Source organism: Heteronotia binoei, chromosome 11 (assembly GCF_032191835.1).
Source record: "Heteronotia binoei isolate CCM8104 ecotype False Entrance Well chromosome 11, APGP_CSIRO_Hbin_v1, whole genome shotgun sequence".
NCBI lineage: Eukaryota > Metazoa > Chordata > Lepidosauria > Squamata > Gekkonidae > Heteronotia > Heteronotia binoei.
The window spans coordinates 77,963,524-77,981,613 of NC_083233.1; the positions used below are offsets into that span (position 1 = coordinate 77,963,524).

An 18,090-nucleotide genomic window follows, 5' to 3' on the forward strand; every position below is an offset into this window, starting at 1 on the left:
GGGGCTGGAACTCTCCCAGAGTTACAGCTGATCTCCAGACAACCGATATCCATTCCCACGGTGAAAACAACTGCTTTGGAAGGCGGACTTTATACGCCGCTATAACAGAGATAGCCAAACAGGCTCTTTCCTGCATCTTGTGCGGCTCTCAAAGCACCCGCCGCCCCACCAGCTGACTTGCAAAACGCATTTCTCCCTTTAAATCACTTCTCCAAGCCAAGCCAGCTGGCAGCTTGGAGAACGCGTTTAAAGTTGCTTTCTTTCCACCTCCTTTCTCCCCCATCTATTGGCCTGCCTTCCTTGCTCTCAAACATCTGACATTCAAGTCTTGCGTCTCTCAGACATCTGACCTTTATTCTATGCGGCTCTTACGTTAAGCCCGTTTGGCCACCGCTGCACTATAACCCTGCAAACCCCAGGCTCCACCCCCAAATCTCCAGCCGTGTCCCCAAGTGACAGTTGGCAACCTCAACGATTCCTCCCCCCCCCTCAACGAAAGCCATTCCTGCAGACTCTCTTCTGGCAAGAGGCACCCCCTTTTTCCTCAGAAAGGTGCCCCCCCATTAATAGAAGGACCCTCCCAAGTGCCAGAGGGACCCTATTTGCCAAAAGCTGGTTGTTCCACGAGAGACCAAAGAGAACGTTTTCGGGGGGGGGGGGCCGCCAGCGCCTGAGCTGCACCCCTTAAGCGTCATTCTCTCCCATTCCCGCACCCCGCTTCCTCCATTACCTCAGACTGTACCCAAAATGCCCATCGAAACCGTCCCCCTCCCTCCCTCCCCGCTAAGTCGCCAGGCCCTTGGCAACGGTTGCTAGGGCGCCGCGGCGCCGGCGCGTCGGCTCACGTGACCGAGACGGCGGCGCACGACGAAAGAGGAGAACGCGGCTTCCAAGTCGACCGCAGGCGTTGCTTACGCGTGTCGATCGCCGCGCATGCGCTGAGTGTGGCGCGAGGCGGAAAGAGGCGGGATGTCTCGGCTTTCGCGCTCGCTGAGGGGAGGGAGCGGGGGCGTAGGAGGCCACTGACAGGAAGGAGAGGGGAAGGATTAGTTTTTCGCGCAAGCGCAGATAGCGTTAGGGGGTTTGGTGGGGGGAGGTTGTGATGATTAATTAATCATAGGATAATAAATACATTCCTGTATGAACAGTGGGCAGCCGTGTTGGTCTGAAGCAGCAGAACAAGGTTTGAGGCCAGTGGCACCTTTAAGACCAACAAAGTTTTGTTCAAGGTGTGAGCTTTTGTGTGGGTGCACACTTCCTCAGATACATTGAAATGGAAGTTAGCAGTTCATATATATATATATATATATATGTGTGTGTGTGTGTATATATATATATATATATATATATATACACATATACACATACATACATACACACACACATACAGAGAGAGAGATGTTGCTTCAGACCAACACGGCTAAAAAATGGTAATGGTAGTCCTCTGTGCAAGCACCAGTCGTTTCCGACTTTGGGGTGACGTTGCTTTCACAACGCGGCGCAGTACTGCAGTCTGAACTCTGCTCACGACCTGAGTTTGATACTGGCGCAAGCTGGTTTCAGGTAGCCAGCTCAGGTTGACTCAGCCTTCCATCCTTCCGAGGTCGGTAAAATGAGTACCTAGCTTGCTGGGGGGAAAGTGTAGATGACTGGGAAAGGCAATGGCAAACCACCCCATAAAAAGTCTGCCATGAAAACGTGAAAACACGGCTACCCACCTGTATTTATTACTTCTAGGACTGTAGCCATCAGCCAGGGTATGGGGCGGTGCCCCCTATAGAATCTGCAGCACCCCTTCCTCAGGGAAGATTGGGTGGGGTTGCTGCAGATTCTATGGGGGGCGCCGTCCCTGTGGCCCCTTGCTGGCTGCGGCCCTGATTACCCCTCTTTCCCAAACAGATTATTCAAAACTGCTCATGTCACAGTTTAAAAATATAAAATAAAATCTTTTAGGTCAGTTGAACTTAATAAACAGCAACAGAAGTTTTAAAATAGCAGATTTTTTTTTTTAAATCACTTTGGTGTAGCAGATTATTGGAGGTTCTCTTGTACTTAGCTTTGTCAAAGAACCCCTGTTTAAAAATTGCGCTTTATTGCCATCTGCTGGTTTGATGCTCTCTCCACATGGGTAGATAGATTCAGGTGCTGGTCTGAAGCAGCAGAACCAAGCAGAGTCCTCTAGCACCTTTAAGACCAACAAAGTGAGCAGTACGGCTCACCCTCTACCTGTATGTATGGACTGGTAATTTCCATTTCATTATAACTGTTGTGTCCTAGGTTCAAATAGAGAACTGTTACTTTTGGAGGGAACTGTTACTTTTGGAGGGAAGCTGAACAAGCCAAGCTTGTACTCCACACCAGGGTTCCAGAGAAGGCCTAAGCGTGCCCAATCAGGGGAAGGATTGAAACATAAGTAGCCAATCAACATCTAGGCTCATACTGTACCCTGATAGGCCCTTAGGCCTCTGTAAATAGCCAATCCATGTACATAGTTAAGGTCCAATCAGAAGGGGGCAAGAATTGTATAAAGGAGCGGGAGGTTTGAATAGAGCTCAGTTTGTGTTGGTGTTCCTGAAGTAAAGCTTGCTGAAATCACTCTCCGACTCTGGTCTCTTACTGTGTCAACCCCAGTACTTTACACTGGCATCGAGGATGGGACACCAGTAAGAACCAGCAACAGAACCAGGAACATGGAAAGGTGGCTAAATCCAAGCCATCTGGGTCCGCACCTCCGCTCTGCGCACACCCCAGCTCGCAAGCCGCCCAGACACGCTGCCAAGAATGGAGGCTCCAGCCAACCTCCTACAGCCCTTTAGCATCGATCGCCCCGAGCTGTGGGACTCATGGGTTGAAGGCTTCCAGTCATACCTGACCTTCCGGAAGATTACAGAGACTACCATGCAGAGAGCTCTGCTTATCAATACGTGTGGCACGGAGACTGTGGACTTAGCCAGGGCTCTTGTGCACAAAAGCTTATACCTTGAATAAAACTTTGTTGATCTTACAGATGCTGCTGGACTCAAACTGTGCACGTGAGTGGAGTAAAGGATTTTTAAACCTGATGCTGTGGATTGGTAAAATGGCAAAATAGCTTCTCTGTATGGCTTTGCATGCGCGCTTTGGTATAAACTGTGCTGCACACCATGCAAAGTAGCTGCACCATGTTAACGTGCCAAAACAATATTTGTAATGAGAACTACAGATCTCTGGCATGCAAACTAAACCAAGTAGATACTTCACAGAACAATGTACAGAGACCCAGCGTTTGGGCAAAGCTGCACAGAGGCCTTCATTTGCTATTCCCATCTAGGCTTGCCAACTCCAGATTGGGAAATTCCTGGATATTTGGAGGAAGAGCTCAGGGAACGACTTCAGCAGGGTATAATGCTATAGAGTCCACCTTCCAAAGCAATGTTTCCTCCAGCGGAACTGATCTATGTAATCTGGAGATCAGCTGTAATTCAAGGAGGTCTCCAGGCTCTACCAGGAGGTTGGCAGCTGCCCAGGGCCGCTTGACACACTCTGGCTGTTGTAGATTAACACCTGTATCCTTTGTGTTCTGCATAATGCTTGTCTTTTTAATTTGGTTTTGAGTCCATGTACACAAGACAGCTATCATAAAGAACATCAGAAGAGCTCTGCTAGATCAGACCAATGGTCCATCTAGTCCAGCATCCCGTCTCACAAAGGGGCCAACCAGATCCTCTGGAGAACCAACAACAGAACATGGAGGCTGAGACCTTCATAAGAGTATTAGAAGAGCTCTGCTGGATGAGACTAGTGGTCCATCTAGTCCAACATCTTGTCTTACACAGTGGCCAACCAGTTCCTCTGGAAGGCCAACAACAAGGCAGAGAGGCTGAGGCCTTCATAAGAACATCAGAAGAGCCCTGCTGGATCAGACCAGCAAGGGTCCATCTAGTCCAGGCTCCTCTCTCACACAGTAGCCAATCAGTTCCTCTGGAGGGCCAACAACAAGGCAGAGAGGCCGAGGCCTTAGATAGATAGATAGATAGATAGATAGATAGATAGATAGATAGATAGATAGATAGATAGATAGATAGATAGATAGATAGATAGATAGATAGATAGATTGTCATTGTTCTCAAAAAAAGGAAAATGAGAGCAACGAAATGAGGTGCTCTTCCACAAACATATCGACACTAAAGAAAAGACATATACATAAACAATTTAAATACATCTAAAACAAATAACCATTCATGACCTTACATTAGCCTACATCTAAAACAAATAACCATTCAAAGCCCTGCATTTAGCCTAACCACAGCACTTGGATAGAAGCTGCCCTTAAATCTATTTGTCTTAGCCTTCAACACTCTGTATCGTCTGCCCGACGGTAAGATCTCAAATAGCAAGTGGCCTGGATGTGAAGGGTCCTTTAAGATCATTTGTATCTTCCTTTTACATCCCATATTATACAGATCCACCAATGAGGGGAGAGAGCATCCACAAATCTTCTGTGCTCTTACCATCACTCTTTGGAGCACCCTTCTCTCTGCTTCTGTGCAGCTCCCAAACCACACGCAGAGGCAATGAGATAGAATGCTCTCAATGGAACTACCATAAAAGGCAACCAGCGGACTCCCTGACAGTTGTTGTGATCTTAAGAGTCTTAAATAGTATAGTCGTTGCTGGGCCTTTTTCTCTAGAGCTGAAGTATTTGCCCCCCATGTTAGATCCTGTTTCATAGTAATTCCCAAAAACTTCCATTCTGTCACCTGTTCTACCATACCACCATCAATAAACAATGGCTGAATATCCAGACTACTCTTCCTGTAATCCACTATGATTTCCTTCGTCTTATTTACATTAAAAATAAGATTATTTACTTTACTCCAAAGGGACAGCTGATGAACTTCATAAGAACATCAGAAGAGCCCTGCTGGATCAGACCAGTGGTCCATCTAGTTCAACATCTTGTCTTACACAGTGGCCAACCAGTTCCTCTGGAAGGCCAACAACAAGGCAGAGAGGCTGAGGCCTTCATAAGAACATCAGAAGAGCCCTGCTGGATCAGACCAGTGGTCCATCGAGTTCATCTTGTTTTACACAGTGGCCAACCAGTTCCTCTGGAGGGTCAGCAACAGGGCACAGAGGCTGAGGCCTTCCCCTGATGTTGCCTCCTGGCTCTGGGATTCAGAGGATTAGTTTGCTGGGTGACTGGGTCCGTCACATACTCTCAGCTTAACCTACCTCACAGAACTGTTGTGACGCTAAAATTGAGAGGAGAACAATGTATATTGTATTGAGACCTCATGGGGGGGAGTAGGCTATCCTCAAGGCAGTAAACATTTAATTTCAAACATTAAAATGATTTTAAAATACAAATCTGTATAAAATATCTAAAACAAATAAAACATATAAACACATAGGAAAACACACAAACAGGAGGGCTAATAAGAATTAGAGAGGGAATGCTAAACAAAACAGAAAGACAACTAAAGACAGCTATAGAGACAGGCGTGTCTCTCTGGGGAATGAGAGAAAGAAAGAGAAAAGAGCAAGCATCCAGTAGCAGCTTAAAACCAGACTAACAAAATTTGTGTCTGGGTATGAGTGAAAGAAAGAGAGATAAAGTTACATCCCCTCCCTTTCCTTTAATCACTAAGTAAGAGGTCTTCCAATCTGTCTGGTTCATCTTCCTTTCCTCTTTGGCTGCCTCCCTGTGCCTTTAAGTGGTGTGGTTTGGATTTGTGCAGGGCGTGCATGTGCGGCGGGGAAGTCAGCAGCTCAACAGCTGCAGCGCAAAGAGAGGGTGTCTTCCATAAGGGAGTTCCTACCATGCCTGCGTGCTGCAGTTTGAAGAATGTGTGTGAGTACGAAACTGCCAAAGTTGTGCGCATTCAGAGTGTTTACTACGGGAGCATCAAGTGGGCCATCCACTCTGTTGTCTTCTTGTATGTCTGGTAAGTTGAGAGGGAAAAGTTGAAAACAGGCCAGAGGTTTGAGCAGAGCGGGGGAAGCTGGCACGGGCTGCAGTCTTTGGATGTATCGCCTGTCAGAATCAATGAGATCTGGGTCTCTGAACATGCTGTGATCAGATTGTAAGGATCCCTCATTGACTAGAACTCTCAAATTGCACCCAACGTATCAGTAGAAACCGGCTGGTTAAGTAGTTAAAAACAAAAGGGAGTCTTGTGGCTCCTCAAAGACTGATCAAAGTACCAGCTTTCATTCCAAACTGAACAATAATAACTTTGTTGGCTGTTAAGGCATCACGATGGGCTCTTTTTACTCTGGGCTGCTAGCACGACTACCACAGAGGTTTAAGTGGCTGTATTGACTGAAAGTTGTTTTTATTTTGTTGTCTTTATTTTATCCCACTGTTTTCCTGCCTTTTGTCCAAAGAACAAGCCTGTAAGGCAAGTTGGGAGAACTGCTTGCTCAAGTGTCTTATCACAACACGGGTCTCCTAGCTCAGCGTGCTAACCTTTGCACTACGCTGGCACCACATGAGATACCTGTGCATGATAAATCCAGGTGGGTAGCCATGTTGGTCTGAAGCAAAAGAATAAAGTTTGGGTCTGGGAGCGCCTTTGAGACCAACCGAGTTTAATTCTGGGTCTAAATTTTTGTGTGCATACACACTTCATCAGATATATTGAAACAAGATTTCCTCAATCATTACCAGGGCTTTAAAAAATGTAATTTAATTTAATTTTTATTTATTTATATCCCAACCTATCCCGCAAGTGGGTTCGGGGTGACTTACAACAATGAACAGGAATGCAGTTTTGGCTGGCTTGGTGTTGGAGGGTCTGGCCTACTATGCAAATAAGTTCCTGCTGGGCCTTTTCTACAAAAAAAATTTAATGTATGAAACAATGGTGATGTCAGGGGTGTGGCCTAATATGCAAATAAGTCCATCCTAGGCTTTTTCTACAAAAAAAAGTCCTGACCATTACATATAGGTAAAGAAGGGGGGTGGGTGCAGTTGGTTGCTGGGAAGGGCTACTTGGAGTCAAGATGTATAAGTAACTGAGCAATGTATAGCTAAGATTGTATAAAAGCAGTTGGTAAGATCTGTGAATAGCAGCAAATTATTATCTCACTACACATGCCGAGTCGCTCAGTTCTCACTTATACCCAGAATTAAACCATAGTGGTCTTAAAGGCGCTGCTGAACTCAAATGTAGTCCTCGCACGTGTTAGCTGGTCCTTCTCTCTCTCGGCTTGGCTTCGCGAACGAAGATTCAAGAAGGGTGCAGTAGTCCACGTCTGCTGCAGGCTCACTGGTGGCTGACAAGCCCAATGCGGGACAGGCAGATCCGGCCACAGTGGCTGCAGGGAAAAGTCTGATTTGGGGTTGGTGCTGTAGCAGTACGATTCTTCCTCAATCTCCTTTTGTCCTCAAGACCAGCTATGCGTGCGTTCTCAAAGGAAGAGACAGCCTGGTGGATGGTGTGCCTCCATGCTTTGCGATCTGAGGCTAGGTCAGACCACTGGTGATGGTTGATGCGACAGGTGCCAAGGGATTTCTTCAAGGAGTCCTTGTACCTCTTCTTTGGTGCCCCTCTATACATCGCATAAAATGGCTGCTACGAAATGGTCACTGCAGGAAGCTGAGATAGTCACAAAAATGGATGCCGCAGGTTGTCTTCAGTCGCACAGTGAAGATCCTTGCACTTTGGTGGATGTTTCTGCCAAAGCAACATTTTTAAAAATCAGCAGAACCAATCACATCTCCAGCAACCAATCAGAAGTCTTGCTGGGTAACACCCGCCTGTTACTTCTCCCTTTCTAACAACATTTGGTGAGCATCCGGAAAGGTGATGCTGGGCGCCATGTTCCTAGAAAGCTTTGTATAAGTTACAGATCTTCTACAAATAAGCAATGTAGTGGCACCTTAAAGCTATCATAAAAGCAGCTTCTAGAGAAGGGGACACAGTCAGGGGTACGACACTCGGGATGGGAGAGAGGAGAATTCTGTCCCCACCCCCGATGAAAGATAGTTGGGATTTTTTTATTTTTGTATTTTTTTTGCACATGCATGCATGTGTACATGCACCTGGAAGTCATGGCGACCTCTGCTGACTGACCCTGACCCTGACTGAGGATATTCAGAGAGGTGGCTGAATATTCATTATTTATTTATTTTAGCAAATTTCTATTCCGCCCATTCCCCGTAGGGCTCAGGGCGGAGTACAGCATATAATAAAACAATAAAATACAATAAAAACATTTTAGAACAGACAACAGCACTCAGATGACCATGACATCACATATTGCCCAGCCTAGCCATCTCACATCTCACAGATGTTGGGGAGGCCAAACGTAACGACTTCCTGGGCACATATGGAAAGAGACGGTCCCGCAGGTATGCTGGTCCCAGGCCGCGTGAGGCTTTAAATGCTAGCACTAGAACCTTGAAGCGGATCCGGTACTTGATGGACAGCCAGCGCAGACTGCAGAGCGCCGGCCGAATGCCCACCCGTAAAGGTGGTGCGGTCAGCAGGCGAATAAAGCCTGCCCCTGCCTCCAGGCTCTGGTATTCCAAGGAGGTCTCCTATCCAAGTACTTGACAGAGTCGATCCTGCTTAGCTTCCAAGATCTGATGAGATCTGGCTTGCCTGGGCTATCCAGGTCAGGGCTCCATACTGACGGAGGTTTGAGGAGCATTTCCAACTGGGAAATGGAGGAAAGTTAGCCTATCTTTTCCCAGCCTAGGTCCATACCGGAAGGCTCCCCCCACCTCTTGGTTGCTGTTTAGGGTCAACTAAAATATCTGGTGCTCCAGACATGCCTCTCCAACATCATGCATAGTTGGCCCTTCTTATCGGTGCTAACTCAGAAACGTCGCAGGCAGCCCTAGGATCTAAGCTCCCAGAGATGTGAATCCATCCTACAAATACTGAGACACATAAGTGTATTAATTGATCCAGTCCTCTGAAATGAAGATTTATCTCTGACGTCTCATTTAGCATTTGGTTAACAGGAGAAGCGTCTTCCAGACAAGTTCAGCATTGTACGCTTGACATTTGACATTTCCACCCACGCTTGACGGATCTTGTGATGTAACTTTCCACTTTTAAAAGGACGCTTGGAACATGAAGGGAGGACGTATCTTTTCTTAATTTGTCACAAAACAGATCAACAAAAATGTTATACATACATACATATATAGAGGGGGGGTGGAGAGAGCGCATTTCGTGTTAAAATATCCATCTGTTTGAGAGAATTTAAGGAGACCAGTTGCCTCTATTCAGTTAGCACTTAGTAGGTGGTTGGAAAAGGGAAGCCACTCTATGTTTCAGTTCTACTAAACATTCTCATGAAGAATGAGGTTGTCAGCTTATATTCTTTTCTTCCTGTCATTTCTTCAAGTGTTGTACTGATTTCCGACAAACGCTATCAAAAGAGAGATGCTGTCATCAGTTCAGTGCATACAAAAGTGAAAGGGGTGGCCCAGACTGAACAGAGAATTTACGATACGGCAGAATACACTATCCCCATGCAGGTGAGTCTCTTTTTCCTGCCAAATAAAAAAAAAAATCAAATGACGTTAACGCAAATTAAGCATCATGACATAAAAATAAAATAAATGTCACATGCTTGGGATTAGAATTCAGAAGATCACCATTCAGAACTCAACCACAGGCATCAAACCACCCCTAAAGCCCTCTGAGTTTTTTTTTTTTTAAAGGTTTAATCTGATACAAATTAGTCCTTAGACAAGAAAGGACATGCCTAAATGGGTTTCCCTTGGGAAGGGGTTCTAAAGTGTTGGGTGCTGCAACTAAAAAGTCCTTGTAGCCATCAATTATACCAGGAGTGGCCAAACTGTGGCTCGGGAGCCACATGTAGCTCACACATATTGTGTGGCTCTTGAAGCTCTCAGCGCCCCATTGGCGGGCTTGAAGAAGGCATTTGTCTCTTTAAGTCACTTCTCCAAACTAAGCTATCCACCAGAGTGCATTTGGAGAGTGCATTTAAAGTTAAAGTTGCATTCTTTCCACCTCTCCCCCTTCCCATCATCCATTTGCCTCCCTCCCATCCATCCTGTTTTGTGGTTCTTAAACATCTAGCATTTATTCTACATGGCTCCTACATTAAGCAAGTTTGGCCACCTGCACTATGCATGTGTGGCAGATGGAGAATCAGACCTCTATAGATAGGCATGAGTCATCCTTGAGGTGTCCAGGTCTCAGAACATTCAGGAATTTAAAGGCCAAGACCATCCTTTGTATATGGGTGTTGATAGCTCTAAGACAGGGGGGGGTTACAGCTTGAAGCCCAAGCTAATTTTGGTGGGAAATTAACAAACGTTACCACCCTCCAGGGGGCAACCTGGAGATCTCCTGGAATCCTAACTAATCTCCAGACTAGATCAGTTCCCCTTAAAATTGCTGCTTCATCTGGTGGATTCTGTGGCATTAGAGCTTGCTGAACTCCCTCACTTCACCAGAGCTGGATTAACAATTAGGCCAAGTAGGCACTGGCCTATGGGCCCCCACGCCTTTAGGGACTCCGGGCTGGCTTCCCCACCCCCTGGTTTCCCCCCTGCTTGCAGCCTTTCCAGCCTGCACAAGCAGCCAGCAACTGAGCCAGCAACTTTGCCTGACTTGCCTGGTGTAGTTGCTGCAGGCGTTGTCGCCAAGTTTGCCTCTCTCTGCCTCTCCTCTGCGCTTAGTAAAAGGGGCCTTTAAGAGGAGCCTGCAGGTTGCATTGGGGGCTGCGGGGTGGGTGCTCAGACTCTGAGATAATTTGCAACGGGGCCCCCAAGATTTCAACTGCCTAGGGGCCTCCACAGGGTTAAATCCAGCACTGCACCTCCCCAAAGTCTATCCCCTCCCCAGAACCTATCCCCAAATCTCCAGGAATGAATCAACCCAGAGCTGGCAACCCTTGAGGAGAGGCCGATCCACCAGTCTGACCTCTCAGCCCTCCTCTGATCGAACCTTAAAGAAATTCACTTTGTTAACCAAGATTTGAAAAAATGCTGTTCTGGAGTGTCAATTGCATTAAACTCCTTCTCCTCTCTCTTTATCTCTCTTTTGTCTCCCCCCCTTCCCTCATCCATATAGGGAATAGATTCCTTCTTTGTGGTAACAAACATCATCATGACGGAAAACCAAATCCAGGGACTTTGCCCTGAGGTAACTGCATTTTTTGCAAGAGGCCATTGGGAACAGCAATCAACAGCTGAATATTTTTAATTAGCGTCTTATCGCTGCGGGGATCCCACGCAAGTGAACGTTGAGTCATCTTCCCCCCCAGTTTCTTTCTGTAACTGGGAAAAATGCAAACAAGCAAGGACTTGTGCAACCATCTTTCTCCGCAGCTTTTGTTCAGCTTGAATCTTCTGGCTCCAGCGATTGGGGCAACGCATCCAGTGCCGCGTTTAATTCCACACATCTGCATGCTCGTGGAGCAAAACTGTAATCTAGTGACCGGTGCAGGCTTCAGTATCTGTAGAATCCCTATCTTAATTTAAAAAAAACAAAGCAAGATTCTACTTTTTGATGAGGTGTCAGGTTTGAGCAGGCCCGTAGACAGGATTTTAAAAATTGGGGGCATGTAAAAAACAGCTTCCTTCCCCTGGCTGCCGTGACTCAGGGTGCCTAACTGATCGGCAGGCCCTTTCAATGCCATGGGAAGGGGCAGCAGCAGGAGAGCCAGTTTGGTGTAGTGGTTAAGTGTGCAGACTCTTATCTGGGAGAACCGGGGTTGATTCCCCACTCCTCCACTTGCAGCTGCTGGAATGGCCTTGGGTCAGCCAGAGCTCTGGCAGAGGTTGTCCTTGAAAGGACAGCTGCTGTGAGAGCCCTCTCCAGCCCCACCCACCTCACAGGGTGTCTGTTGTGGGGGAGGAAAGTAAAGGAGATTGTGAGCCGCTCTGAGACTCTTCAGAGTGGAGGGCGGGATATAAATCCAATATCTTCTTCTTCTTCTGCTACTGGGTACTCCTCCTGTGCAATCTAAATCATGGGGGAAGGAGCAGGTGGCTCCCAGCCTCTTAGCTTTCACCCCCCCCCCATGATGGTGGCAGAGAAAGGGGGGAAGGTTGGGGGCACTTGAGTTGGGGCGCCCAATATGAAGCCAAGGGGCAGGGCCCCCACAGCCCCCTGTAGCTAGAGCCCTGGGTTTGAGACAGCATGGGGTGGTATCTGGTGGAACCCCAGAAACTAGGATGAGGACCTTGTATTTTGTGCCCTTCTTTGCATGGCCCTTAGTAGCCCACCTGTCCCCAGTGAAGCATCCGGACTTCCCTTAAATGTGCTTCAGCCAGTCATCTGCGTTGTTCCTTCCACGGCAATGTGTTGACACTGTCCTGCATACCTGGCCAGGGTGGGCTGGCCATCTGACTTAGAGGGACATTTCCCAGTGGGCCTGCAGAGCCAAGACTCAGCACCTCTGCCAACGACTGAGGGGCCGCTTGCTTCAGAACCGACAACCACAACAACACTAGCCCTGACCTTGGTAGCCCAGGCAACCCCGATCTCATCAGATCTTGGAAGCTAAGCAGTACTCCGGGCAAGTATTTGGATGGGAGACCTGCTTGGAATACCAGCAGTTGGAAGGTGGGGACAGGCTTTATTCAGCCACCTCTCTGAAAATCTTCCAGGGCCCCAGTAGAAGTCAGTCACCAGAGGTGGCTGTGACTTCCAGGTACAACACACATAACATAATTGCTGAGCAGTCAGGTTAAAACGGATAAAAGGAAGTCCTTCTTCACCCAAAGAGTGATTAACATGTGGAATTCACTGCCATAGGAGGTGGTGGCAGCTACAAGCATAGCCAGCTTCAAGAGGGGATTGGATAAAAATATGGAGCAGAGGTCCATCAGTGGCTATTAGCCACAGTTTCTGTCTGTCTGTCTGTCTGTCTATCTGTCTATCTAAATTTTTTTTTGGCCACTGTGTGACACAGAGTCTTAGACTGGATGGGCCATTGGCCTGCTCCAACATGGCTTCTCTTATGTTCTTAACCCTTCTGTACAACCCCCCCCCCCAAAAAAAATACCCTCTCCCCCAATAAAAATCCCACAATGACACTTGATGTCAACTCACAAATTGTTTTCTCAAGTGCAGTGGCCAGTATGGGGACAGATTATAACAGGTGAGCTGAGAGCTGGCCCTGCCAAGCTAGGTGATTGCCTAGGGTGCCAGCCTTCCGGGTGCACCAGATTAGGTGTCCTCATGTGACTCAGTGATGTTATCAGTGCAGTGGGGAGGGTGCCAGAAATTAGCCTTGCCTAGGGTGCCCAGTGGTGCAGAGTGGTAAAGCTGCAGTACTGCAGTCCAAAGCTCTGCTCATGACCTGAGTTCGATCCCGGTGGAAGCTGGGTTCAGGTAGCCGGCTCAAGGTTGCCTCAGACTTCCATCCTTCTGAGGTCGGTAAAATGAGTCCCCAGCTTGCTGGGGGGAAAGTGTAGAGGACTGGGGAAGGCAATGGCAAACCACCCCGTAAAAAGTCTGCCATTAAAACATTGTGATGCACCAGAAATGACTGGTGCTTGCACAGGGGACTACCTTTACCTTTAGGGTGCTAGACAGTCTAGGGCCAGCCCTGGATGAGCTAATGCCCAATACTGGCCTCACAGAGCTGAGTTTCAGGCCCTGAAGCACTGGCTTGCAGCTTCACAGCAGCCTGCTAGAGAGATGTTTCCACTTTCCAGTCCGCTCCTGGGCTTGGCCAATTCCAAGGCAGAAGGGGGAAGGGGGGGAATGGAAGCCTGATCTCAAATGTTTTCTGAAGCTTGATATTCTTGCCTATGTGAGTAGACTGACCTTCCCATTCCCTCTCTTCTGCTAAGTTTCCCATTCCCAAAACGATTTGCACGACGGACAAGAGCTGTGCCAAAGGCCGTATGGACCCTCAGAGTAACGGTGAGTGAGTTTTATCTTGTAAATGCTTTGCAGGAATTTCCTCTTGCATTGCATCTCTGAGCGATACTTCAGCAATACTGCCCACCGTGACTGATCTTCCACCTGCAGTTTCCAGCCACGGGAGAAAGTGAAGTGAACAAACTTGAGCAATGCCCCCAGATGAACAGAGCCTGGGTCCTAGACGAGCCCTCCCCTGGTATTTCATCCCCAGCGTCTAATATTTAAAGATACACTTCTCCAGGCCTTGAATTCAGCAGGAGCTCACAGGGGCACAGCTCCTGAATCTTTCTGAGGATTCCCCCTCCTCCTCCCCACCTATCTTGTCCATTGAATAGGAGGTGCAGCTGCATAACAATTAGGGTTGCCAATCCCCAGGTGGGGGCAGGGGATCCCCCTGTTTGGAGGCCCTCCCCCCGCTTCAGGGTCATCAGAAAGCAGGGGGAGGGGAGGGAAATGTCTGCTGGGTACTCATGATTCCCTATGGAGACTTATTCCCATAGGAAATAATGGAGAATTGATCCGCGGGTATCTGGAGCTCTGTGGGCCCTGTTTTTTGAGGTAGAGGCACCAGATTTTCAGCATAGCATCCAGTGGCTCTCCCCAAAATACTCCCTAAGTTTCAAAAAGATTGGACCAGGGGGTATAATTCTCTGAGCCCCCAAAGAAGGTGACCCTATCCTTCATTATTTCCTATGGAAGGAAGGCATTGAAAAGGTGTGCGGTCCCTTGAAATGTAATTCCCTTTGGAGTTCAATTATGCTTGTCACACCCTTGCTCCTGGCTCCACCCCCAATGTCTCCCGGCTCCACCCCCAAAGTCCCCAGATATTTCTTGAATTGGACTCGGCAACCCTAATAACAATCCCTGGATTAGGAGAGCGGGCAGCCAGTCACCAGGGGCTTTGCCACGCCCCCAGCAGCCCTCATTAACCACTGGAGAGGCCCATGCCACCCTTTCTCCACTTCTTATTTGATTTTGGGTGGCAGATGGCTTGCTAGCCTTTTGACTGTGGGGGAGGCGGCCAAGGAGAGCCCCAGGTGAGCGAGGCCTACTTGGACTGGCTGGATGTTTAGCCAGCTCAAGCAGGCCTCGCTCGCCCGGGGCTCTCTTTTCTTGCGTTGGGTTGCTGTTGGCTGTTAGCATATGCTAATGAGTTTTGCTAATGAGCTCCACTACCTATTTTTCTACAAAACGACCCCTGCACTTCTCTGGAACATGGAAGCTCAATTTAACAACAGTGAAGATGCCGTTGCACTACTAGAGGTAATGTGGTGCAGTGGGCTAGGACCGGGGTGACACAAGTTCAGATCCAGTGGTTAAAAGTGTGGACTCTAATCTTCCTTCCTCCTCCACATGCAGCTGCTGGAGTGACTTTGGGTCAGTCACAGTTGTCACAGTTCTCTCAAAGCTGTTCTCTCAAGAGCAGTTCTCTCAGAGCTCTCACCCCCATCTGACTCACAGGTTGTCTGCTGGGAGAGGGAGGGAAGACTCTAAGTGAAGTATAAATCCAATCTCTTCTCCCTCTTCTTCTTAAAAAAAGAACTGAAGCAAAGCACAAATATTAGTATATGACACATTAAATGATGCAAAATTTCATAGCAGGATCCCAGTTTCAAGAAGCTATGCACAGTAGTGTAGACTACATTCCCCTAATAATTTTTCTAAATAACCTTGTGAATAATTTACTACAGCGCAAATCTATCACCTGGGGAGAAAAGCCCTCTTGAACAACTGAGTTCTTTGCAGGAAGGATGAGATAAAAATATGTTAGACGAATTGACTGAGTGAAAGCTCCATTATTTTCTTGGACATGAAATTGACATTTACAGATCTATCGCCTATTAGCAAGTGGCAATCTTGGGGCATTTTAAAGATTAACAGAATTTGGCTCCAGCATCAGCTTCGTGCATGATGGTTTACTTGAAAGAACGGGGTGGTCACTAGCCAGGCCATCGATCTTATTCAGCCTGTCATAGTGTAACGACATTTCTGGTTTTTCTAGTGGGGATATACCAGACAAACCCCAAGACTGTGTCCCTTGAATAAAAGCTGTGATCTTCTTCGTGGTCTCTGTGCAGTCCCACACATGGGTTTTCCTATCAGGACGAACCCTACCTCGGAGATTTTAAAAAGCTAGCCTAGGCGTTATTTTTGGCGCGCACTCCCTCTCGCTCTGGGGAGCAGGCATCCACTGCGCATGCCTGTAGCGCGAGGGAGGCGCCCAACCCACTCAGTTTCTTTCCAACCGCCGCCCGGGATAGTCCTACCTCGTTGCGCTCCTCACTTACCTCAGATATCTAGCCTCCGTTTCTTCAAGTTTCCTCTTATTTCATCCTTCGCTATTTCTTCATATTCTTATCTTCAAAAAAAAAAAAAAAAAATTTAGATAAATATCTTCCCCGCTTTTCCTCAGACCTCCCTTCCCCCACCCCCACCCCCCCCCGGGCGTATGGAAGGAAGGGACAGTAAAATAACCTTCAAAAGGTGCTCGCGCTGTAGGGCGAAAATCCCTACATCGGACGGGCATTCGCTTTGCTTGTTCTGTTTGGGAGAATCCCATAAAGTGGACGCCTGTGCGCATTGCCTTCAATTCTGCAAACAGGCGCGCAAAAACAGAGCCGCTAGACTCAGAAGCCACTTAATGGAGTCTGTGCTCCAGCCTGATATGTCGCAATCTTCGTCAGCAAGTAAGTCGCCCCCCCTACTGACTCCCCAAGGGGACGGCGCAAGGTCGGCAGCTTCAGTGGCCATTGTTCCCAGCAAGCATAAGTCCGGCGATGCCGCGAAAGCCGGCGACGGCGCGAGAACGTCAGAACAAACGGCCGCGGCGACTAAACCAAAGGGCGGGAAGCACACTAAGAAACATAAGCATTCCGACCCGAAGGGCCAGAAGGATTCGAGAAAACCGTCCGATCCGAAGGCTCCGCGGAAACCGACAGACCCGAAGGACCCGAAGATTCCGAGGGACTCGAGAAAATCTTCCGAACAACAGAACGAGCCCGAATCGCAATGCGAGCCCTCCACTCCCGGATCCGACACCCAGGAAGTGACCACCCCGGCTACGGAGTCGCCGCACCAGCAGACGGAAGAAGTTATTCCTATTCCGTCCCGATCCCCTTCCCCGCAAGGATCCATGCTAGACCCTGCTCTGGAGCCGATTCGAGACCCGCAACAGTGGACTCGACACCACATCAATCCTAGATCGTTCCGCGATATGTCGAATCCCATCCAGTACAAACATGACGCTTACAGGTACTTCGATGCGCATCGGTTCCCAGCCAGGTCCCCCAGCATAGAGAGATATCGGTACCATCATACGCGTTTCCCGGAGAGATCCCCTAGTAGAGGGAGGGACCGCCATCGCTACAACCCGAGATCTCGGTCCCCATCCATGTCCCCGAGGCGACGCCATTATGCTTCAAGGTCTCCTTCCATCGAATCCCATGCGTGTTGCGGATACCACCATTCTCGGTACCGAACCGATTATCACAGGAACCCATCCAAGGAAGCGACTCCTGTCCAACGGAGCAAGCAACTACCGAAACAGCCGTCTCCGACTCCTTCCACTTCGACTTCTAAACCTAGAGGTGCGATTCCAGTGGAACCCAAAAGCACGACTCCAACCAGACCGGACCCACCTGAACCCGAACCTGACTCTGATGCTGAATCCGACGCTCAATCATCGGACTCGATACAGTCCATGTCCCCTGGGTCCCCCGCCTCGGATATCGCCAAGCCCGCGGATTTGTCACCTTCCGAAGGGGCAAAGACATACCTGGACTTGATTGCCAATATGGCCTCTGCACTTAACGTAACTCTTACTTCGGATGCACCCAAGGTGACAGACGTGGTACACGACTTGGTGCACTCAGATTTACCTGCTGGTTCCTTCCTGCCGATGCTGCCGGTACACCTAGAAGCCATCAAAGAAGCTTGGGACAACCCAGCCTCCATTCCCCCAACTTCAAAACGAATTGAATCCCTTTATAGGATCCAAGCACCGGATTCGAAATTTTTATTTAGCCATCCAGCACCGAATTCTCTGATAGTGCATTCATCTTCTAAAACTAAACAGACCCGCCACCCGGTACCCCCTGAGAAGGAAGGCAGGAAGTTAGATACTCTTGGAAGGAAAATGTATTCAATCTCGACGGCAACTGCCAAAATCAACAATTACCTAGCATACTTCGCCGCGTATTCCCACAATATCTCCTCCCAACTGAATACGCTCGTCTCTGCC

At 48.3% G+C, this 18,090-nt stretch overlaps 2 protein-coding genes across 2 annotated transcripts in view; one reads left to right on the plus strand and one right to left on the minus strand.

The window, feature by feature from the left end:
- IFT81 (intraflagellar transport 81) overlaps positions 1-819 on the minus strand; it is an 86,961-nt gene extending 86,142 nt beyond the window's left edge. Inside the window, exon 1 of the mRNA XM_060250145.1 lies at positions 731-819. The gene's annotated coding sequence lies outside the window, so the exon portion shown is untranslated. The remainder of the gene's footprint in view (positions 1-730) is intronic.
- A 4,906-nt stretch (positions 820-5,725) lies between these two features.
- P2RX7 (purinergic receptor P2X 7) overlaps positions 5,726-18,090 on the plus strand; it is a 39,574-nt gene continuing 27,209 nt past the window's right edge. The window contains exons 1-4 of the mRNA XM_060250147.1: positions 5,726-5,927; positions 9,346-9,478; positions 11,046-11,117; positions 13,778-13,850. Of these exons, the coding sequence (XP_060106130.1) occupies positions 5,728-5,927; positions 9,346-9,478; positions 11,046-11,117; positions 13,778-13,850 (478 nt within the window). The 5' untranslated portion in view covers positions 5,726-5,727. The remainder of the gene's footprint in view (positions 5,928-9,345; positions 9,479-11,045; positions 11,118-13,777; positions 13,851-18,090) is intronic.